Source organism: Vombatus ursinus, unplaced genomic scaffold (assembly GCF_900497805.2).
Source record: "Vombatus ursinus unplaced genomic scaffold, bare-nosed wombat genome assembly UNPS02014826.1, whole genome shotgun sequence".
In the NCBI taxonomy this organism is placed as follows: domain Eukaryota; kingdom Metazoa; phylum Chordata; class Mammalia; order Diprotodontia; family Vombatidae; genus Vombatus; species Vombatus ursinus.
The window spans coordinates 10826426-10851160 of NW_020954604.1; the positions used below are offsets into that span (position 1 = coordinate 10826426).

The following is a 24735-nucleotide window of genomic DNA, read 5'->3' on the forward strand; positions in this document are numbered from 1 at the left end:
ATACTAGTCCAAACTCCAATTCTAAATCCTTTTTTTTTTCCTCTCTTTTTGGGAGAAAATCTGGGTTAAGTGACTTGCCCAGAGTCACACAGCTTGTAAGGGTCTGAGGCTGGATTTAAATTTAGGTTCCTTCTGACTCCAGGGCAAGTGCTCTACCTAGAGGGCTACCTAGCTGTCCCAAATCCTTGTCTTCTAAGAAGATTTTCCTGGAATGTCTTGCCCAAGGTCACACAGGACAGTGGTAGAGCTGAAATTCAAGCCCCAAGTCCTCAGACTCCTAATTCAGCACCTTCCCCACTGGATCACACTGCCTTCTATCTAGATATATGTCAGTTCCTTATATCAGAGGCAGCTGGTGAGGCAATGGATAGAGCACCTGAGTTCAAATATGGCTTCAGACACTTAGCTGTGTGACCACGGGCAAATCACTAAATCTCTATTTGCCTCAGTTTCCTCAACTATAAAATGGGAATAATAATAGCACATACCCTACAGGTTATTGTGAGGATCAAATGAGATATTTGTAAAATAACATTATTTGAAAAAAGAGCATTAGCCCAGCGCCTGGCACACAGTCGGGGCACTATAAATGTTTATTCCCTTCCCTATATCAGTGGCTATAATGACCCACAGGATGGCTGGTTAGAAGGTAACACAAATAATGCCTGGATAGTGGGTTCTGGCTTAGTCAGTTAGCTTTGCACACATAGGAAAAAACTGCTCCCTGACCATAGACTTGGCCCTAACTACCACTTGCTACCATGTGAAAGCAGAGAACCAGCAGAAGATGACTCTGGATAGTCTGGCTGTAATATGACTTTGCATCTAATACAGATAAGTACTTACGAAATAAACATTCATTGAATTGGAATCTTTTTAACTCATCCTCCCACAGAATAAAAAGATGAATACAAGTACCCAACCAGCCTGGGGGTGTTATCTTCATATCTATAGGTTGCATTTTTTTTTTAATGGAGGGTGATCCAGACATCATTTATATGCATCTAACTTTACATTTTGAGCATTTGTCAGTTTCTAGCTAACTCTATTATATATCCTCTGATAAGGTCAGAGAAAAATCCTTTCTCATTTTATATCCTCCAATAGCCCCTTTCTCCACAGTGAGAGCTTAGAAAATAGCAACAATACTGTAAACAATCCTTCCCCTACATTTCCATTTCTAAAACACTTTCCCACCCACAATTTAATTTAACTTTAAATGGGATAATGAGTGTCTTGCCCAAGGGAATGTGGGAAGAGAAAGGGAAGAGAACCTGGGCCTATCTGCGGTTCTCCCGACCTTTCTCCACATCTTATACTCCCATCTCTCATCTTCCCCCTCCCCTTTCCCTAACTCCCACCTGATACCAATGGGCAGCAGGATGGAGGAGTTAAGTGGGGAGAGTGAGGGGAGTGGAGAGGACAGTGAAGGAAGAAGAGCTGGAGCCTGGCACTGGGTTGGGGGACAGGCATCTGGGGTTCTGGGGGGGTTACCTGTGGAGCTCCCCAGAGACAGCCGCCAGGAGAGAGCTCTTGCCACAGCCCACCTTCCCCACAATGCCCACCAGCGAACCCTGAAAGAAATGTCCATCAGTGACTAGCAAGCATGGCAGCTACAGCAGGGTAGCCTGCCTTGCCCCCTCCCAGAACGGTATCCCCTCTACCTGCTACGCTATTTCAGTAAAATAACATCAATCATATCCCTCGAAGTCTTCCAGGAAAATAGATGAGCATTTATAAAGACCATATCTTTAGAGCTACCTGGCTTTCATTAGTTCTGGCCTTATTTTTCTATTTCTATGTCTATAACTCTGTCCTGTCTTTTCCATTCAACTAGAAGCCCTCAACCCTATTTCCTCTGTCTCCTTGATCAGACTGGGAATAACCTGAAGTCTGCAACCTGGAAAATCATCAAGTTCTGTTTCTGAGGATAAGAATAATTTTTTTTGCTGGAGGGGTTAGGCAATTGGGGTTAAGTGACTTGCCCAGAGTCACACAGCTAGTGAGTGTTACGGGTCTGAGGCCAGATTTGAACTCAGGTCCTCCTGACTCCAGGGCCAGTGCTCTAACCACTGCTCCATTTAGCTGCCCCAAGAACCATTCTTCTTTCCTCCACTCTCAACAAAATTGGGAATTATCAGTGTTCAGTCTGGAGATTTCTGCTCAGGGGAAGCTAGGACAAGGAGCTGACTCACTGACCTTCTTCACTTCAAGGTGAGTGATGAAGGTATCCAGGCCTGTTCCAATGGGGTGCCAGGAAAACATGGCTTCATGGAGCTCCAGCACTGTTAGGGGTTCTGTGGGAGGATCTGAAGGGAAAAGAAAGGCTGTTACTTGAGTTAGGTTCCCCATCCACAGATAATTTGCCTGACACTAAACGAGGGGTGGGGAACCTGAGGCCTCAAGGCCACAAGTTCCCCACCCCTGCACTAAACCCTGTTTGTAGCCTCCTACTCACCGTCACTCTAGGAGTAGGGATGAGAAAAGGAGGATGCAAAGAAAGTAGGTCAGTTGCAAGTGACTCCTCTGCCTCATGTGCCCTGATACATGGGGGTCAGCTCTGTACTGCCTAAATGACCCGCCAGATCTAGCCAGCATTCTTACCCCATTCCCCCAGGTTCCCAGCATAACTGCTTATGTTCATATAGTACTTTATAGTCTTTAAAGTACTTTCATATTTCTTACCTTATTTGATTCTAACAAGATGATGTAGGAATTGATTCCCATTTTTACAGATGGGAAAACAGGCCTGGAGTCAATGGCAAGGTTTCAGAGCAGACCCAGGTCTCCTGACTCTTAAGTCAATTGCTGTTTCCCCTTTCATTGACCACTCCACAATTACAAATCTGAGACTAGGATGAAGCCAGCAGGTGCCATAGCCATCTCTTGGCGGAGGAATGGCACCTCTTACCCCAACCAGCTTCAACCCCAAATTCCCAGGGGTAATCAAATTTTGTGTTTTCTCAGCAGCTGCCAGCCCCATTGCCTGGTACCAGGTACTACTCTCTCCTCACCCCATACCCTACTGTCCTCTTCTCCACAATACCTGGACTGTAGTAGGCCTGAGGATCATGGTCTGGGAGGTCCAGGAAGCGCTGTAGGCGCTCCAGAGACACCTTGGCCTCCAGAAGCCCATTGACTACCCAGGGGAAATTGTTGAGGGGGAGGATGAGCATGCTGACCAGTGCCAATGCTGTGAATACCTTGGAGAGAAAAGGACAAGAGGCAGTGTCACCTGCAGTCCAGGGTCAAACCTCTACAGTGAAACCCTCTCTGATTATAAAGTATTGTGGGTGGTAAAGGAGAATAAGGAAGGGACCTACTCAACAGTGACTCCAAGAGGGTCTTGACTAACCATCGGAGCAGGAGTTGCCCCTAATCCTAAAAATTTGAGGAAGACTAGGTCAATTCTCTTGAGGTATCCAGGTCACAGAATCAGAGAATATCAAAGACGTAAGGATCCTTAGCAATCATCTGGTCCTGAGTCTTCTGTGATCGAGCCACAGGCTTTCCTATCCTGGAGAAACTGGAGCTCTTGGAGACCCTACTTTGTCTCTCCCATTATTTTTAGGCAATGAGGGTTAAGTAACTTGCCCAGGGTCACGCAGCTAGTAAGTGTCTGAGGCTGTATCTGAACTCAGGTCCTCCTGACTTCAGAGCCATGCTTTATCTTCCTTTGCCACCTAGCTGCCCTGGACCTCTCTTGATTGGTGATTGCTTCTCTTCTCCTCTCCCCTCCCCCCCTTTTCTGGAATCATGAGCCCATGATCAAATCTAATCTTCCATTCTTCCTAGAAAGGAATGTGTCAATCTACTCCTTTAAGGCCATACTTCTCATCCCAAAAGTTTCAGAACCGAATTCCCCTTCCCTGGCCAACATACTCCCTTTCATAGTATCTCCTCCTTTTGAATATAAGCTCCGAGGGCGGAAACTGTCTTTATTTTTTATATCTGAATCTTTATCACAATGCTTGGTACACAGTAAGTATTTAATAAATGCTCATTCATTTGTTGATTCAATACTTTCAATTTAGGTGATACAGTGTATAGAGTGCTGGGTTTGGTGTCAGGAAGACTTGAGTTCAAATCCAGCCCCAGACACTTACTAGCTGGATGACCTTAGGCAAGTCACTCCATTTAACATGATTGTACATGTATAACCTATATCAGATTGCTTGCTATCTTGGATAGAGGAGAAGGAAGGAAGGAAGGGAGGTAGAAAAATTTGGAACTCAAAATCTTACAAAAATGAATGTTGAAAACTATCTTTATGTATAATTGGAAAAAAAAATACTATTAAGTGCAAGTCACTTAACCCCTACCTGGTTCAGTTTCCTCAACTGTAAATTAGGGATAATAATAGCACCTACCCCATAGGGTTGTTGTGAAGATCAAACAAGATAATATTTATAAAGAACTTAGAACAGTATTTGGTGCATGGTAGGTACTATATAAATGCTAGTTATTTGTAATAACTAATAATAATAATTGATAAAGGATTGTTATTAATAAGCATTAATAATAATAATAATAACAACAACCTGTTGTTCAGATATTTCAGTCGTGTCTGACTCTTCGTGAGCCCATTTGGGGTTTTCTTGGCAAAGATACTGGAGTGGTTTGCCATTTCCTTCTCTAGTTGTTATTATAATTATTAAGAAACTGAGGTTCAGGGAATTTAATTGATCACCCAGGGGAACTGCTTTGTCAATTAGCTAATATATAAGATGGGTACCATAGAAGGGTCACTTCAGGATCCTTCTCCACAGTCCCCAAACCCTACTCCCTGGCATCTCCTGAACCTTGACCTTCACTCACACTTAACACCTTATATAGGACCCTGCCATTTTCCCATTGACCATAGCTCCCCATCACACTTCTCCCTTCAATGCTGGGTCCTCCAACGCCCAGACCCTCACCTTGGTAGCAGTAAGCTGGTGGCCCATGAGGACATAGGTGATAAAGATGACAATGGAGATGACAACGGGTAATGCAGCCCACAGGTACACGCAGGCTGCATCCAGGTACTTGATGACACGGAGCTGCTGAAGTTCTTGGGCACGGTGTTTCTGCACTCGAGAGCCAAGAGTTTGCTCCCACCCACAGAACTTGATGACTCGAATGCCACAGAGCAATTCTGTCATGAGCTGGAGAAGGGATGGAGATGGGGTCATAGGACACATAAAAGGTCAGGAGGCATCCAAATGAGGGAGGAAGGAGAGGGGGAGACTAGAAACTACTCTGGTACAGGGTTCAGATGGTACTCAGAGCTTCCAGAAGGCACACTATATCCCACAAAAAGGCCAATGAGCATGGATAAAGTGGGCATGGGCTAATGGAGCACTTGGAAGCCAAAGAAGTTTGGCCAGAGAGTACAGACATTCACAACTGTCATGAGAAGAAGGCACTCACTCTGAAGAGCCTTACAGAAAAGAGAGTATTCCAGGGAAGTGGGTGGGAGGAAGGGAAGGCAGAACAATTCATACCATGACAGCATCACCTGTGGGTCTTGCCCCCTTACCTTGACTCGAGCATCCTTGTGCTGGAGCATAGACTCATTCTTGGCCAAGATGCGTGTCGCAATCACTTTGTTAAGAGGCACTAGCAGCAGCGCCAGGCCCAACCCACCTAGGAAGGCCAGGCCTACCTGCTGGTAGAGCAGATAGAGGGTGATGGACAGCTGCAGGGGCAGGCCCCAGGCCTCATGGAAACTATTGGCAAAGTTAAGCAGCCGCTCAGAATCAGTGCCCAGGAGGTTCACTGCCTCGCCAGCAGAGGGGCGATTTGGCCCCAGGTGGAGGGTCTTATGGTACACAGCCCCCAACACAGCTCCTCGAGCCTGTAATGCCACCTTCCTCAACTCATACCCATACTGGTTCTGCAGCAAAGCACCCAGTACTGCCCCACCTGCAAGTCCCATTGCATAAAGCACTCCTTGACTCAGGGGCTCCTGTTCGTTCTCCAAGAAACCAACCAATAGTGAAAGAAGCAAAGGACCAGAGAAGCCTAGAAGTGTCCCTGCTAGCTTCAGGAGTCCTAATGTGAGATAGCGTTGCCCTAAAGCTCCATACAGGACCAGCCACAGCTTGGCCCCCTCCCTCCAGTGTGCCCTGAAGAGGCGGGCAAGGTAGGCTGTCTGCAGCCTGGAGGGCAGCAGGCAAGTGTCTTGAGGTTGCTGGAGTTGTCCCCGGACCCCCCGGGCCAGCAGGGGAGCCAGCCACAGGTAGAAGAAGCGTGAGAGCCAGCTCTCCCCATCTTCAGCCATCTCTGGCCTCTGTGGCTCGAGAAGGAGGCTGTCAGAGGCCCAAGCCCTTCGCTGCCTCTGGTCCCCAGGCACTGCCCACCCCAGCAAATAGGCCAGAAGCATGGTCAGCTGCAAGATTACAAAGCAGAGTCGGAAGAAGGGTGCTAGCTGGAGTGGGGTCAGGAGAGTCCCTTGCTGACAATGCCACAGCAGGGTCAGCACCATGGCAGGGGCAGGCAGGAGGGCAGTCAGGGCCAAAATCAAAGGCCCACGAGAAAGTCTACCATGGGACCGAGCTAGTGCCCGGAGTGCCAAGCTATGAGTGATCCAGGCGATCGTCGCAACACCTCCTGCCAGCACCTCTAACGCCAGGGGACCAGGGACTGCCTCTGAGGGGATGGCTGCCGGTAACAGGTCAAGTAATGGAAGAATTGACAACAGGAAGGAGACGACAAGTCGAAGACGCCAGCCTGGGCTACAAGGTGGCATGGAGTCTGGATACCTAGACAAGGTGGAGATGGGACAAATGAAAAGGTAAATTAATACTGTAACCCTTTGTACTTTACTTTTGAGCCTCCTCTGCCAGCAGGCCTTCCAAGATTCATCCCAGTCCACTCTTCAATGTATAAACTCAGTCTCTCACCCAATCTTCCTCTTCAGAACACTGTCTTGTAACCTGGATCTATAGCTATACTCAATTAGAAGAAAACCCAATTCCCCAATTGATAAATGGTCAAAGGATATGAACAGGCAATTCTCAGATGAAGAAATTAAAACCATCTACAGTCACATGAAAAAATGCTCTAAATCACTATTGATTAGGGAAATGCAAATCAAAACAACTCTGAGGTACCACAACACACTTATCAGATTGACCAACATGACAAAACAAGAAAATGATAAATGTTGGAGAAGATGTGGAAAAATTGGAACATTAATGCACTGTTGGTGGAATTGTGAAATGATCCAACCATTTTGGAGAGCAATTTGGAACCATGCCCAAAGGGCTATAAAAATGTGCATACCCTTTGACCCAGCAATAGCACTTCTAGGGCTGTATCCCAAAGAGATCATACTAATGGGAAAAGGACCCACATGTACAAAAATATTTATAGCAAGTCTTTCTGTGGTGGCAAAGAATTGGAAATCAAGAGGTTGCCCATCAATCTGGGAATGGCTGAACAAGTTGTGGTATATGAATGTAATGGAATACTATTGTGCTATAAGAAAAGATGAACAGGATGACTTCAGAAAAACCTGGAAAGACTTGTATGGTCTGATGCCGAGTGAAGTGAGCAGAACCAGGACAATGTCATACACAATAACAACCACATTGTGTGATGACTGATATCGATAGACTTAACCCTTCCCAGCAATACAAGGATCTAAGACATCTCCAGAGGCCTCATGACAGAAAATGCTATCCACATCCAAAGAAAGAACTATGGTGTTTGAATGCAGATCAAAGCATACTATTCGCTACTTTTTTTTCTTCTGTTGAGTTTTGTTTTCTCTTTCTGGTGGCTCCTCCTATTGGTTCTAATTCTTACTTACAACATCACTAATGTGAAAATATGTTTAATAGGAATGTATATGTATAGCCTATATCAGATTGTGCACTGTCCTGGGGAGGATGGTGCGAAGGGGGAGAAAAATTGTAAACTCAAAAGCATATGGAAGTGGTTGTTGATAAATCAAAATAAATTAATAAAAAAAATAGAAACTAAAAAAAAAACCCAATATGCAAAAAATCAGAAAACATAAAATCCCAGATCTGGAAGGGACCATAGAAATGATTTAGTCCTACCCCTTTCATTTCACCCAGAAGGAAACTGAATCCCAACTAGGCGAAGGGACCTCTCCGAGGCCAAAGCGTAAGTAGCAAAGCCAAGACTTCCAGACTCCATTTTTCCACTTATATCCTAAGTTACACAACATATAAATTCAGGATGACTCTGTATTTCACAAAACATTTCATCTCTCCACTCCCACCATCCTCTCTGGCTATCCTGCATGCCTGGAATGCTCTCCCTCCTTCACTCCAGCTTCCTTTAAGTCCCAATATAATCTCACAGAAATTTCTACAGAAAGCCTTCCCCAAATGCTCTTAATTCTAGTGCCTTCTCTCTTAATTATTTCCTATTGGTCCTGAATATAGCTTGCTTTGTATATGTTTGTTTGCATGTTGTTTCCTCCATTAGATTGTAAACTCCTTGAGGGCAGGGACTATCTTATGCCTTTTTATCTCTCTAGCACTTAGCACAGTGCCTGACACATAGTAGGCACTTAATAAATGTTATTGATTGACTGATTTAATTCACTCAGGGGGTCCTGTAAATAGCAAACATAACTAGGGTATTTGAAACATAGGTCAATATTTTGATTTACACATTTCACCAACACACATACACACCAACACACACACACACACACACACACACACACACCCCTAAACAAAGTATATACGTAGCTCTAATGATTAGAGCAAGCCTGCACAACATATAGCCTACAGATCGCTTGTGGCCCTCCAAAGGATTTTAGGCAGCCTCAAAAAATGTAGGATTGCTAGTTCATACTCTCTCCTGTTTGTCACGTGACCCATGGCAGTCAACCATGGTCAGTCTGTCTCCAGCCTAACTTATCTGCGGCCTAAAGAAGTTTATCCTATTTTAATTTTGGCCCCTACCTATTGCCAAATTGTGCAGGTCTGGATTAGACTATAATCCTTGCCTCCACATTTACACTTCAGAGCTTTACATATTTCTTTTCAGCAAGCACCCTAAAATACTCTCGCCTTCACTACATACCCAATGGAGGATCAATGCAGATTTTTGACCTACTGATGTTCTTTCTGCTTTGCCATGCCATTTCAGAAACTAATGAAGAGAAGCAGCTTGGTACAATGGAAAGAGCATTGGGTCTAGAGTTGACCCTGGTTCAAAGCCCAGCTTTACTACTTATTAACTACCTGTGTGATCTTAGAGAAGGTGCTTAAAGTCTCTAGCCCCAAAGTTCCTTATCTGTACACTGAGGGGGTTTGATTCAGAGACCTCTAAAGTCTCTTCAATCTATAAATCCATGATCTTCACAAACTCAAGGAAAGACTCTGCAGAGCTTTCCCCACCTAAGGTATAGATTGATTGGACTGGGGTCCCTTAAAGTCGGGACAAACATTAGTTTAGACGCTTTCTAAAGAAGGGAACATATCTGCCTCTTCAGACTGAAAAGTCTCCCCAGGTCAAGGGCTGTGGCTCCCCTATGAGATTAGGAGATCCCAGCCCAGCAGTTTCTCTCGTTCGGGATCATCTCTCACCTCCTATCTCTGTGTTCCAATCTCCCCACCCCATTACCCCTAAGCACTCAGGACACTGAGAGTCACTTTAGCTTCTACACAGTATTTTTATGCAGAGCTAGGGGTGTCTACAGCTAGCTAGAATCCTGCTTTCACGTCCTGTCCCTTTCTTCACCTATCACCTTTCTTCTCTGTGCGTCAGATTCTAAGTATTCTTAGCTCAAGAGCTCTGGGGCTATGTTAGTGACAAACTGGTCTGATATTCTATATTGCTGTCATGATGAGCCCCTCAAAAACGCACACCTTTGAGGCAATGAAAATAAGGCTGGAATAAACACTTCACCCAAATCTGCTACAAATGCAAAAAATAATTTAGCATAACACAAAAAAGGAGTAGTGGAAATGCAGAGAAGAATGCTGGAGGGGTTGGGGGTAGGGATAAAAAGGAGGAGGGGATGGTGGCCTGTCCCCTGGAAGGGTTTCATGTACCTTTCTCTACCCACCTTGGAGTGCCGAGGTAGCAGGCACTGATTAGGGCAAGAAGTACATGTGCCAGGGAATTGAGCACCAGCTGGGTAAAGCAGTGTCCCACAGTGCCCCATTCCCAGAGTGGGAATGGCTTGTCTGGGCTGGAATCACACAGTTGTATCAAAAGCCTCTCCATCCTGGCTACACCTATAGAAAGAAAGAGGATAAGGGAGGAGAATGAGATTAGAGGAGAGGTTTGGAAATCTGGGCAGAAAGGAAAATTCCTATATTGGGTGATGGGCCAGGGGTAGCCCGAGGTGCCTGCTCCCCTGCAGGTTGTTGGCTAGGTAACCCAGAAATGGGGGGATACTCAAGGAAGAATAAATGGGGGCTAGAGATGTAGGGGAGCCCCAGGTCAGGGAAGCACACATCCCCTAGAAGAAGCAGGGAGCCCTAAGTCTATAATTAGTGAAGATAAATCATGGGGGTCAGGGATTCCTGGAAGGGGTACAGATTATGGGAGTCAAGGAGCCCCAGGATTGAGAGGCCACATTGGGGGTGACAGGGAGGCCTGGGTCTGAGAAGGCATGGATGGGAGGGTGGGGGGATTCAGGTGTCTGGGTGCAGATGGGAATAACGACTAAAAGCCATAGATCTTGTGTGGAGACACAAATTAGGAGAATCTGGGGTTTGAACAAATTGGGTAGGTAGATGGGAGCACACATGGGGGGATGGGGAGTTAAGCTGGGGGGCAGGAGTATTGGGGTGTCACACACGATTCCAGGTTTTGAACTGAAAGGGATTTTACAGGGCATTTAGTACAACCGCCACATTTTACTGATAAGTAAACTGAAATCCAGAGAAGTTAAGCAATTTGCCCAAGATCGCCTAGGAAGTAAGTGGCAGAGCTGGGATTCGTCGTACTCCGTTCATCCGGCTCTAGGCTACTTAGCGCTCATTCCCTCCTACTGCCCGGTCTCTCTCCCACCCCCACCCCCGGTCACTCTGCCCCACTTCCCCTTCTCCCCCCCTTTCCCCCTGCGTTGCACTTCTGCCCCATCCAGGGTCACGCAGTACCTCAGAGGGAAAGGGAGGGGGAAGCTCCCTCCTCCTGCGCGGCTCTTCTTGGCCTCGACCCCTCCCCCGCGACCAAGATCCAGGAACTGCTGACCTGAGGGGTGCGCTTCCAGCCGGGCTCAGATTACCGAAGCACTAAATTTTGCCTGGCTACGGGCGCCCCCCGGGGGCTGGAGGACTCCCCAGCCTTTCTCACGCGGACGCTCCAGTCTACTCTGTGCGTGCACTCGCTCACCCCCATCTCTACGTGCACTCGCCCGCCCCATCCCTACGCGCGCGCCCTATCGCTACGTGCGCGCGCCCTCATACTAAGCCTTTTTTAGGAACTGGTTCGTGGGACTGATCTTGTGGGAAGCCTTTTGGGCGCACGGGTCAATATCGGGAACTTCCGAGGGATCCCAATTAGCTTTGCTGGGATGAGAGTGGAAATCCTGCCTCTGACACTTAACTGTGTGACCCAGGACAGGCCTCTGTGACCCTCAGTGTTTTCATCTGATAAATGGGGACTAATGATAAATGTAGCTCTAGCCCACAGGAATGCTGTACTCCAGGTCTTAGAGGAGTCGTGCCCCCTCGAAACTGGCTCACACCTGAAGGGAGAAGGCCACCTGGGAGAAGTCCTGAGAGGTCGGGTAGCCTAATGGAAATGGAGCTGATCTCAGAATCTAGAAGGCCGGTCTAATGGCTTTGTGACCCCCCCCCCCCCCCGACTAATCACTAGACCTCTTCGTGCCCTCAGACTATGCAAAGACTATAAAATGTAGAGCAATTGTTATCTGCATTTGCAAAGGCAGTCCCTACATCTGGGAGTTAACTATGCAAGAAAAAGTACCTGCCATATGAGTTTGTTGGGAAATTCCAATGAGATAATCTCTGTGCTTTGAAAGCTTTAAAGCACTATATAAATGTAAACAGGCAGTTTGCTGTAGTGGAGAGGGTGCTGGAGTTGGAGCCCAGGAGACTTGGATTTGAATTCTGCCTCCTACACTTACCATCTGCATGACCCTATACAACTTACTTAGTCTGTTTCCTCATCTGTAAAATGAAGGTGTTGAACTCGGTTGGTTTTTGTCCTTCATTCTCGAAAAGGACCAAAATGACATCACTATGTGAAGGCTCTACTATAGGTTGGGCACAAATAGTCCATATGAACATTTGGAGTAGAAATGTCTTTAAATTTTCGCATCTGATGTTTCTTTTGAGCTACTGCAATTCTGCTCTTAAGCACAACGCCTTCTTTGATACAGGCGTACCATGCTGGGCAGTCCTGTGCCAGTGTCTCCCATGTCTCACAACTGATTCCAGAGTTTTTCAGAGATAATTTGAGAGTGTCCTTGTATTGATTCTTCTGATCTCAGTATGAATGCTTGTGTTTTGAGTTCTCCATAAAATAGTCTTTTAGGCATATGTTCACTCTCAGCAGTTGAGTTTGAGTGCTTGACAGTTCAGCTTGGGAAAAGGACCTCAGTATCTAGAACCTTATTTTTGCCAGGGGATCTTCAGCATCTTCCTAAGACAATTAAAAAGGAAGCAATTCAGTTTCCTGGGATGGTGCTGGTATACTGTCCAGGTTTCACAGGCACACAACGATGAAGTCAGCACCACGGGTCCGCAGACCTTCAGTTTGGTAGGGCAGCCTAATACCTCTTCTCTCCCACACTTTCTTTTGCAGCCTCCCAAACACTGAGCTAGCTTGAGCAATGTGTGCAGTCAACCTCATCATCTAAGTGTTCATCCCTGGGAAATATTCTTCCGAAGTAAGTGAACTTATCCAGAGTTCAAAATTTCTCCATTTGCTGTAACCCTGGTTTCATGATGGTGCAGTGCTGGTTGGTGGAGAACCTCTGTTTTCTTGGTGTTAATTGTGAGGCCAAAATTAGCATAAGCAGCAGAAAATTGATCCATACTTTGTTGCCTGAGCTGAGGCTGGCTGCATTGAGTACACAATCATCTGCAAACAAAAAGTCATGCACCAACTCTCCTTCCACTTCAGTCTTGGCTTGTAGCCTTTTCAAGTTAAACAGTTTACCATCAGCATGGTAGTTGACCTTGATGCCTTCTTCATGCTCATCGAAGGCTTCTGTTGAAGGATCATCATTGAAGGATGTTGAACTTAATGACCTCTCAGGTACCCTACAGCTCTAAATATATATCTAACACTATTTTAGCTGTTGTCACTGGTTTCATCCAATTTTTGTTGTACAGTTGTATCGAATTCTTCATGATCCCATTTGGAGTTTTCTTGACAAAGATACCGGGGTAGTTTGCCATTTCTTTCTCCAGCTCATTTTACAGATGAGGAAACTGAGGCAAACATGGTAAAGTGACTTACTCAGGTCACAAAGTTAGTAAGTGTCTGAGGCCAGATTTGAACCTGGGCAAGTCACTTAACTTCTGCCTGCCTCAGTTTTCTTATCTGTAAAATGGGGATAATAATAGCATCTACCTTCTAGGTTGTTGTGGGGATCAGATGAGATATTTGTAAAGTGCTTTTCAAAATTTAAAGTGCTTTATAAATGCTAATCATTGTTATTATTGTTATTCAAATTTTGATGGTCCAGTGCAATTGAAGTATAAACTTCTTTAGTCCTTTAAGATGTGTGAAGTTGTTCAATCAACTTGATTTTTCCTGTGTATCCGCAGCACCTAGCACAGTCCCTGGCATGTAGTACTCAATAAATACTTGCTGACTGAAGTCAACCTCTCCCCCCTCCTCAAATTAGTGTAGAGGATGGTAAACTACACACCTTGGGGACTGTTAATTCAGACTTGTTGACTGGCTAACTGACCTTCTCTCTCCTTTGTCATGCTAGGGAACTGCTGGAAAGCAGCAGAGTAACTTCCAGCTCAGATTCCTAGAGATGCTAGGGCTGAGAATAGACTCACTTATTTATGCATTCATTCAATAAGCATTTATTAAGTACCTACTACATACCATGAACCATGCTAGTCACCAGGGACACAAAGGCCAAAAGAAAAAAAAATCCCTTCCTTCAGAAGCTTATATTTCATTTGAAGGAAATAAGTATACACATACACAAAAAGCAAAACATGTACAACATAAATCCAGAGCTCATTTTCCCCCACTAAACTCACCCTTCTTTAGATCTTCCATCCATTCCCTTTTCTCGACTCATAACCACCAAAGTAAGTTGTCCTCATTACCTTTCACCTGGACCAAAGGTGGGAAACCTTTGGCCCCAACTCTATATGACTGAATCCAAACTTCACAGAACACATCCCCTTAGTGAAAGGATTTGTTCTGTAAAGCTTGGACTCAGTCAAAAGGCCATACCCAAGGACCTAGAAGGCCACATGTGTCCTCGAGGCCAAAGGTTCCCCACCCCTGCCCCGGACTGTTTCGATAGCCTCCTAATTAGTCTTAGGTCTCTCCTCACTCCAATCTACCCTCTACAGAGTTACCAAAGTTCATAGGACAGTGCCTGGCACATGTTGATCGATTGATTGAAAGTGATTTTCTCATAGATTACAGCTCTGATCTTGTCACTCCCTTACTCATTAAACTCCAGTGGGTCCCTATCACCTTTAGGAATGGTTTGACATTCAGAGCTCTTCACAACCTGGCAACAACCTACCTTTCCAGCTTTATTACACCTTACTCTATTCCACATACTCTCCAGGCCAACTTTATTGTTCTTAGTGTCTCTCATTTCCTTTCCCATCTCTACCTTTGCATGGGTCATTTCCCATACCTGGACTTGCTCCTCGCCTCTCCCTTAGTTTCCTTCCAGATCAGGTTCAATTTGACCTTCTACGTGAAGCTTTTCCCCCGCTTCTAGTGTATCCTCTCTGGCTGAAAGATGCCCCTGTTTGCTTTCTCAAGGAAGGTGATTCGGGTCCCAAGTCTCCTCTCAGGTCATATTCTCCCATCTGCCTGTACTTTGCTCTGCAGTTATAAGAAAGTTGATTTGCACCTTAGCAGGCAAGAGGAGCCCTGACACACCCAGGTGCTAGCCCTACCCACAGTTTTCTGCCAGGGTCAGCAATTAAGAGGTCACCTCCAATACAGCAGGACTTAAGGATGGGGAATACACTAGGAGCAGAGTCTCCTGATGTTTTTTCCTTGGGGGAGGGGGGGAGATGTTACTCGAGGAAATTTTTCTTCTTAAAACAAAAAGGAAAAGGAACTATATGTATAAAAATACTTACAGCAGATCTTTTAGTGGTAGCAAAGAATTGAAAATTGAAGGGATAACTATTAATTGGGTTATAGCTGAACAAGTTGTTGAGTACAGTTGTGATGGAATACTATTGTGCTATAAGAAATGATGAGCAGGGTGCTCTTAGAAAAACCTAGAAAGACATGAACTGATGCAAAGTGAAATGAGCAGAACCAGGAGAACATTTGTATATAGTAACAGAGTATGATGATTGTATGATGTAACATTGTATGATGATCTACTGTGAATAATTTAGCTATTCTCAGAAATACAATAATCAAAGACAGTATGGGGATTAAATTGTCCAACCTACAATAAAAGAGACTAAGGCAAAGCACTGAGCCAATGGCACTTTATTAAAGGATCCATGCTCCCCTCTAATGAAATGGAACCCAGACCTTCCTCACAATCTGAGATGCCCCTTTCTTCCGGGACCTTGGTTTAGTAGGATTTGACACCCAAATATGTAAAAGAGGCATAATAAAATACAGAATCTTATTTGTTGATAAACCTTGCTCTGGAGAACCAAAAATGACATATTAGCAGTGGGGTAGAGGGATCATAGGTTGGGTAAACCATGGGGTATCTCTCACTAACTAAATGGTTATAAGATGGTCACTTGCTCATATTGAACGAGAGAGAAGTCCAGAGGTACAAAAATAAATTGGGGGACTTTCCAAAGCATCAAGGCATCCACCCATGCTGGGTTTGGACATGGAATTTGAATAAAACAAGATGGAGATATGTTTGTCAGCATTCTCGTGGTTATAACTTATATAACTTGGTAAACAAGTAGTGAACATTACATTAAAATTTGAGGCCCACTATAAGAACCTATCTATTGCTATATGATTTATGTAATATATCAAACTGATTAATACTGATTGGGATAGAGTAGGGGTCCAAATGAATCATTTCTCACAGTTCTGAAGGACTCATGATGAAAGATGCTGTCCATCTTCAGAGAAAGAAATGGTGGAGACTGAATGCAGATTGAAGATACTTTTTCTTTACTTTCTTTATTTTTCTTGTTTTTTTTGTCTGTGTTTTCTTTCATAGCATGACTTACATGGAAATGTGTTTTGCATGACTACACATTTGTAACCTATGTCAAATTGCTTGCCTTCTCAATGAGGGGGGAGGAGGGAGGAAAAGAATTTGGAACTCAGAATTTGAAAAAAATGTTAAAATTGTTTTTAAATGTAATTGGGGAAAAATAAAATATTTTTAAAAAATAAAGTGAATATCTTTTAGAAAAAGAAATTATTCTTGTTGAGATAGCTCTCAAGGGTGGCCTGGTGGGACTATGGAGGAAGGTCCCTGAAGCCTATAGGAGAGGTATTTAGTTCCTTGATGGCATTAGTGCTGAAGCACAAATGATGTGAACAGAGCATTAAATGTGTGTGGGAAACATTGAAGTTCTGTCTGTGACTAGCTAACTGACCTTTGGTCCTTCGTTCCCCTTAGGATTTTAAGGATTTAGGATTTTAAGCTTAGGAAAGTTCTTATAAATCTTCTAGTTCATCTCCTTCATTTTACAGATGAGGACACTGAAGCCCAGAAAAGTGTTCCTTTTGCTTGTCCATATAGGTATGAAGTGGCATTGCTGGGATTCTGGCAAAGGCTGGTAAGTGAAGTTCCAGTTTTCTCCTCCCTTGAGGAGAAAAAGTTCATCTGCTTGGTCCTGGAGCTGGACGTTGCTGGGAGAATCCATCTCCTCTTCTCCAGGAGGCTTGGTCCAGGACTTCTCCCTTCTCCAATACTGAATCTGGATGCTGCCACCTTTGGATCCACATGATTCCTTATCCAGAAATTCGTTGGTGTTCAGCCATTGTACCTGTGCAGCTATCATCATTGGGAAGGAGGGAGGAGAGAGAGGAAAGAGGAAGGAGGGTAAGGAACAAACATTTATTAAGCAACTACCATGTGTTATTTTTATGTTATTATTAAGTTGTGTCTGAATCTTCATGACCCTGTTTGGGGTTTGCTTGGCAAAGGCACTGGAGTGGTTTGCCATTTTCTTCTCCAGCTCATTTTACAGATGAGGAAACTGAGGAAAACAGGGTAAAGTGACTGCCCAGGGTCACACAGCTAGTAAAAGTCTGAGGCCACATTTGAAGTCAGGTCTTTCTGACCCCAAGCCCAGCACTCTATGCACTGAGCTACCTAGCTGCCTTGGTAAGGTTCATATCATATTATGACTTTGCACAACTCTGCCTCACTTAAATCCAATTCACATGCAGGTCAGGACTGATCACTTGTGACATCATTGGTCCTCTTCAAAAATAAAGGATGAATAACAATCATGTTACATACACTCTTATGGCCCAATCTCTCACAGAGCCAAGTACCTATAATTAGGAGAAAGCTAATCTGTAGCCCAGAACCCAGATGAGGTTCAAACTTGGGGGCACCTTTCAAAAATCTCTCCCTTCAAAGTAAGAGAAGACATGCAAAACTATCAATAACCGCATGAAAAATGCTCTAAGTCACTCATCATAAGATTAATGCAAATTAAAACAATTTAGGTTTCACTGCACATCAGCAAACTGGAAAAGATGTAAATAGTGTTGGGCATGTGTGGGAAGATAGACTATCACGTTCTTGGTACAGATCCAATCGTTATTAAAAACAATTTGGGATTATATGAGAAAAGTTAATCATACTATACCTACCATCTAGCCCAAAGATCCCACAGCTGGGCATATGTCCCAAAACAAAGGGAAAAGTTCCATATGTAATAAAATATTCATAATCATAACAGTACCCTTTATGATAGTAAAAACCTAGAAAGAAAATGGACCCTTATTCATCCAGGAGTGGCTGAGGAAGTGTAGTATAGGAATGTAACAGAATACAGTTGTGCCATGCTCAATGATGAATATGAGGAATTCAGAGAAATATGGGAAGATTTGTATAAACTAATTCAGGGCAAAGTAAGCTGAACCAGAGAACATTATACACAAAGACTACAGTAAAGTAAACAAAAACTCAACTGAAAGTTAATTCATTGCAACAATTAAGCTTAGTCCCGGAGGACAGATGGTGAAACACATTTTTTTCTTTTTGGTAGAGAGGTGGGGAACTATAGAAGAATATCACATATTAAGCTTGGCTTAACATTTTATTTGTTACAAGGGAAGGGAAGTGAATAAGCATTTATTAAACTCCTGCTGTGTGCCAAGCACTTTACAAATATCATCTCATTTCATCCTGACAACAACACTGGGAGGTAGTTGCTATTATGATCCCATTTTATAGATGGGGAAACTGAGGCATACAGATTAATTTGCCCAAGGTCACACAGTCAGTTAGTGTCTCAGGTCAGATATGAATTTGAGTCTTCCCAATTCTAGGAAGATTACCTGATTGCCCCTAAGTAGCAAGGGTCAGTTGGTCCTGGCATGGTCATCTCAGGAAAAGACTGTTGTAAAAAAAAACAAAAGGCATCATTAAAACTTTAAAAAATATATACCTCCCATTGACTTGTGCCTCCAACCATAGTTACTGTTCAGGTGTGTCAGACCCTTTGTGACCCCATCCAGTGGATCTATTTTGTCAGGCGATCAAAGGTTAACTGACTTGCCTAGAGTCACACAGATAGGAAGTGTCTGAAGCTGGATTTGAATTCAGGTCTTCCTGACTTCAGGCCCAGTGCTCTATCCACTGAGTTACTGACTAGATCCGTACAGAAAAGCCAAAGAAGCTCTCACCTCTACAAATCTTTAGACTAACAATAGATGGAATGCATGACAGGCTTTATTCTACCTTTCAAGGGCTCTGCCTGGTCAGACAACATCTGGAGTTCTCTGTTCAGTCCTGGATACAATATTCTAGGAAGGGTATTGATAAGCTAAGGAGTAACCAGATAAAGGCAACCAGAATATGGTGAAGGACTCTGAGTCCGGGCCATATGAGAATCATCTGAAGAAACTGAGAACTTTGAGATTGGAGGAGGAGAAGAGGGGGAGGGAGGAAAATACTTCAAAGACTGTTGTGTGAGAAATTTTACTTGGCACCAGAGGGTAGAATCAGAAGCAATGGGTGGGAGTTAAAAAAAAGTAAAACTTAAACTTGATGTCAAGGGGGAAAAAATCAACAAACTTATTAAAAACTAGAGAGATCCACAAGTGGAACGAGCTGCTTTGGGAGACAGTAGATTATTCCTTACTGGAGGTCTTCTTTAAACATCACTAGTTGGATGTATTATTAAAGTGGGGATTCTTTTCCCACAGTGGGTTAGACATATGGGTCTGGAGAGAAAGTCAGCTTATCTAAACAACCTCCCCCAGTGACCCAGTAGAGGTGGCTAACTTGATGGAGAGAGCATTGGGCCTGGAATCAGGAAGACCTGAGTTCAAATTCAGCCTCAGACATTTACAAGCTGTGTGACCCCAGGCCAGTCACTTTAACCTCTGTATACCTCAGTTCCTCTATCTGTAAAATGGGGATAATAATAGCACCTACCTTCCAGGGCTATTGTCAGGATTCAATGACATGATATTTGTAAAGTGCTTAGGGGCAGCTAGGTGGCGCAGTAGATAAGAGTGCTGTTACCATCTGTTCCCCAGGACTAAGCCTGACTGTTGAAATGAATTGACGTTCAGTTGAGTTTTTGTTTACATTACTGTAGTCTTTGTACATATTGTTCTCTGGTTCAACTTACTTTGCCCTGAATTAGTTTATACAAATCTTCCCATATTTCTCTGAATTCCTCATATTCACCATTGAGCATGGCACAACTGTATTCTGTTACATTCCTATACTACACTTCCTCAGCCACTCCTGGATGAATAAGGGTCCATTTTCTTTCTAGGTTTTTACTATCATAAAGAGTACTGTTATGATTATGAATATTTTATTACATATGGAACTTTTCCCTTTGTTTTGGGACATATGCCCAGCTGTGGGATCTTTGGGCTAGATGGTAAGTATAGTATGATTAACTTTTCTCATATAATCCCAAATTGTTTTTAATAACGATTGGATCTGTACCAAGAACGTGATAGTCTATCTTCCCACACATGCCCAACACTATTTACATCTTTTCCAGTTTGCTGATGTGCAGTGAAACCTAAATTGTTTTAATTTGCATTAATCTTATGATGAGTGACTTAGAGCATTTTTCATGCGGTTATTGATAGTTTTGCATGTCTTCTCTTACTTTGAAGGGAGAGATTTTTGAAAGGTGCCCCCAAGTTTGAACCTTATCTGGGTTCTGGGCTACAGATTAGCTTTCTCCTAATTATAGGTACTTGGCTCTGTGAGAGATTGGGCCATAAGAGTGTATGTAACATGATTGTTATTCATCCTTTATTTTTGAAGAGGACCAATGATGTCACAAGTGATCAGTCCTGACCTGCATGTGAATTGGATTTAAGTGAGGCAGAGTTGTGCAAAGTCATAATATGATATGAACCTTACCAAGGCAGCTAGGTAGCTCAGTGCATAGAGTGCTGGGCCTGGGGTCAGAAAGACCTGACTTCAAATGTGGCCTCAGACTTTTACTAGCTGTGTGACCCTGGGCAGTCACTTTACCCTGTTTTCCTCAGTTTCCTCAGGTGTAAAATGGGAAGGATACAATAGCACCTAATAATCAGTACCTGGCATGGTAGTAAGCACTATGGAAGTACTTGCTATTATTATTAACCAAGATTAAAAGAATGCTTATGGGACTGGGCCCAATGTGGCCTACAAATTCAATCTCTTTAAGAGTAAATTCTGGTCTTTGAATAGACCCTTGACTTTTCTTTATAATAATCCTTTGTACAAACAGCTAAATCTGCTTGTGGAGAAAAGAAGCTTTAAGTGTAGATCCAAAATATATATACGAAGCCATCAAAAGAATTAACACTCAAGAGAGCTTCAAACAGGAGGTATTGTAAATTGACAGATGTGGAGAGGTTTCTTCCAAAGCTACGCAGGACCACAGAGAGAAACCATGTATCTACAAGTCAGAATGATAGGGGCTGGAGGTTATGTGTGTGTGCAGGGAACCAAAAGGAAAACTTAGCCACCTTTACAGTGGAAAAACAGAAGCACCAACCTGCACATAGTTATTGGGCTATGGATGGGGCAGATTAGAAAAAGTATATAAGCCTTTCACCTTGGCTCACTCCAGGGTTGGAGAACCTGAGGTAATGACTTTAAGCTTTTGATAATGAGCAAATGGTTTCCGTTTCATTAGGAGTCTCAGGATACAATCTATTTTGGTTGTACCAGTGATGGGTGCTCACTACCAGGGAGTATTGCGTAAATGGGGTATTGTCAACAGGTCAAAGTGTCTATAAAGGGGAGAAGGGATAATTCACATTTGTATAATTAAGGTTTGCAAAGCACTTTACATTTATTATCTCATTTGATCCTCACAACCAACCTGAGAGGTAGGTGAGGTGCTACTATTTTTTTTTAATTGTATTATTTTTTTTTAATTGTAATTTCAACCGATTTATAGTATTCTTTTTTTTTTATAAACAATTTTTTTTAACATGTGTTTTTAAAACTTTGGGTTACAAATTTTCTCCCTTCCTCCCTCCCCACCCACCCTCATTGAAAAGGCAAGCAACTGGATACAGGTTATAGATGTGTAGTCATGCAAAACACTTCCATAGTAGTCATGTCATAAAAAACTAAGTATATTTCCCTTCATCCTATCATACCCCCCATTTATTCTATTCTCTTTTTTGACCTTGTCCCTCCTCAGAAGTGTTTGCTTCTGATTATTCCCTCCCCCAATCTGCCCTCCCCTCTATCATTCCCCTGCTGTCATGTCCCCTTCCCCCCTTATTTTCCTGTAGGGTAAGATAGATTTCCATACCTCATTGTGTATGTTATTCCCTCCTTAAGCCATAGTCTATGAGAATAAGATTCACTCATTCTCTCTCACCTTCCCCCTTTTCCCCTCCACTGTAAAAGCCTTTTCTTGTCTGTTTCATGTGAGATAGTTTACCCCATTCTACCTCTCCCTTTCTTCTTCTCCCAGTATAATCCTTTCTCACCCCTTAATTTTATTTTCCAAATATCACCCCTTCATCTTCAACTCACCCTGTATCTTCTATCTATCTATCTATCTATCTATCTATCTATCTATCTATCTATCTATCTATCTATCTATCTATCTATACATACATATAATTTTTTTCCTTCCCACTACCCTAATACCGACAAAGGACTCATAAGTTACAAATATCATCTTTCCATGCAGGAATGTAAACAGTTCAACCTTAATAAGTCTCTTATGATTTCTCTTTCCTGTTTACCTCTTCCATGTTTCACTTGAGTCTTGTATTTGAAAGTCAAATTTTCTATTCAGCTCTGGTCTTTTCATCAAGAATGCTTGAAAGTCCCTTATTTCACTGAATGACCATTTTTTACACCGAAGGATTATACTCAGTTTTGCTGGGTAGGTGATTCTTGGTTGTAATCCTATCTCCTTTGCCCTCTGGAGTATTATATTCCATGCCCTCCGGACCCTTAATGTAGAAGCTGCTAAATCTTGTGTTACCCTGATTGTGTTTCCACAATACTTGAATTGTTTCTTTCTGGCTGCTTGCAATATTTTCTCCTTGACCTGGGAAATCTGGAATTTGGCTACAATATTCCTAGGAGTTTTCCTTTGGGGATCTCTTTCAGGAGGTGATTGGTGGATTCTTTCAATTTCTATTTTGCCCTCTGGTTCTAAAATATCAGGGCAGTTTTCCTTGATAATTTCTTGATAATTTCTTGAAAGATGATGTCTAGGCTCTTTTTTTGATCATGGCTTTCAGATAGTCCATTAATTTTTAAATTCTCTCTCCTGGATCTATTTTCCAGGTCAGTTGTTTTTCCAAAGAGATATTTCATGTTGTCTTCTATTTTTTTATTCTTTTGGATTAGTTTTACAGTGCCTTGATTTCTCATAAAGTCACTAGCTTCCAGTTGTTCCATTCCAATTTTTAAGGAAGTATTTTCTTCAGTAAGCTTTTGGACTTCCTTTTCCATTTGACCAATTGTGCTTTTTAGAGCATTCTTCTCCTCATTTTTGGACCTCTTTTTTCATTTGGGTTAGGCTATTTTTTAAGGTGTTATTTTCTTCAGTATTTTTTTGGGTCTCCTTTAGCAAGCTGTTGACTTGTTTTTCATTATTTTCTTGCATCACTCTCAGTTTTTCCTCTACTTCTCTTACTTGCTTCTCAAAATCCTTTTTGAGCTCTTCCATGGCCTGGGACCAATTCATATTTTTCTTGGAGGCTTTGGATGTAGGAGCTTTGGCTTTGTTGTCTTCTTCTGGTTGTATGTTTTGCTCTTCTTTGTCACCAAAGTAAGATAATATAGTCTGACTCTTTTTGTGCTGCTTGCTCATTATCCCAGCCAATTACTTGAGTTATAAACTCTTTGTTAAAGTAGGGGTCTGTTGGGGCAGCTAGGTGGCACAGTGGATGGAGCACTGGCCCTGAAGTCAGGGGGACCTGAGTTCAAATCCAGCCTCAGACCAAACACTTGATCCATACTAGCTGTGTGACCTTGGGCAAGTCACTTAACCCCGATTGCCTCACTTAAAAAAAAAAAAAAGATAGGGCTCTGTTTCCTGTGTGGAGAATGTACTGTCCCCAACTTCAGGGGTTTTGTGCAGTTGTTTTCAGAGATACTTCTAAGGACCTATAAATTTTCAGTTCTTCCAAGGTGTTATGCAAGGGCGAGGTGTTTATTCCTTTCCTGGCCTGTGCCTGGTCTATGAGCACTCTTTTCTGTTTTGGAACTGTGAGGAGGATTCTCTCTCCACAGCCACTACAAGGTCCACCATGCTAATGCTCCTCCTCGCCCCAGGACCGCCACCCAGAACTGTGACCCAGATCCAAGCACAGCAAAGCAAGAGAATCCCACACCAGCAGAGAGATCCCTGCAATCCCCCTCTGACCAGCCACTCAATTCCCACTCAGTCTGTGGGCCAGAAGCTCAGAAGGCAGCTGCCACCCCAAGGCTGAGCTCAGGGACTGGGGCTAAGACCACCGCTCTTCTCTCTCTCATCGCAGACACAAATTTTTCCCACTGACCTTCTAAGTTGTTTTTGGTGTTTGTGGCCTGTGCGCCCATGCCAAACTGCATTCCTCTCCCAGCCCAGCGTGATATACTTTTCCTATCAACCATCCAGGTTGTCTTGGGCTGGAAATTTATTTCACTTTGTCTTTTTGTGGTTTCTGCTGCTTTAGAATTTGTTTAGAGCCTTTTTTTATAGGGGTTGGAGGGGTTTGGGGGAGAGCTCAAGCAAGTCACTGCTTTTACTCTGCCATCTTGGCTCCCTCTGAGGTGCTATTATTACAAATTTTACAAATAAGGAAACTGAAACTGAAAGAGTTTAAATGACTTGCCCTGTGTCATCTATCTATTTTTTGAGGCAGGATTCCAAATGATCTTCCTAACTCCAAATCCAGAATTCTGTTATTCCACCTAACATTTACCAAAATGTTGCACATCCTTTAGGCTAAAAGAAGACC

At 43.3% G+C, this 24735-nt stretch overlaps 1 protein-coding gene across 2 annotated transcripts in view; it reads right to left on the reverse strand.

The window, feature by feature from the left end:
• ABCC10 (ATP binding cassette subfamily C member 10) overlaps positions 1-11201 on the reverse strand; it is a 34193-nt gene extending 22992 nt beyond the window's left edge. For both annotated transcript variants that reach the window (XM_027838398.1, XM_027838397.1), the window contains exons 1-7: positions 11082-11201; positions 10040-10211; positions 5522-6746; positions 4920-5147; positions 3047-3203; positions 2200-2309; positions 1495-1574 (exon numbers count right to left, since the gene is read on the reverse strand). In XM_027838398.1, coding sequence (XP_027694199.1) covers positions 1495-1574; positions 2200-2309; positions 3047-3203; positions 4920-5147; positions 5522-6746; positions 10040-10200 — 1961 coding nt within the window. In that variant the 5' untranslated portion in view covers positions 10201-10211; positions 11082-11201. The remainder of the gene's footprint in view (positions 1-1494; positions 1575-2199; positions 2310-3046; positions 3204-4919; positions 5148-5521; positions 6747-10039; positions 10212-11081) is intronic.
• Between the last annotated feature and the right edge of the window lie 13534 nt (positions 11202-24735).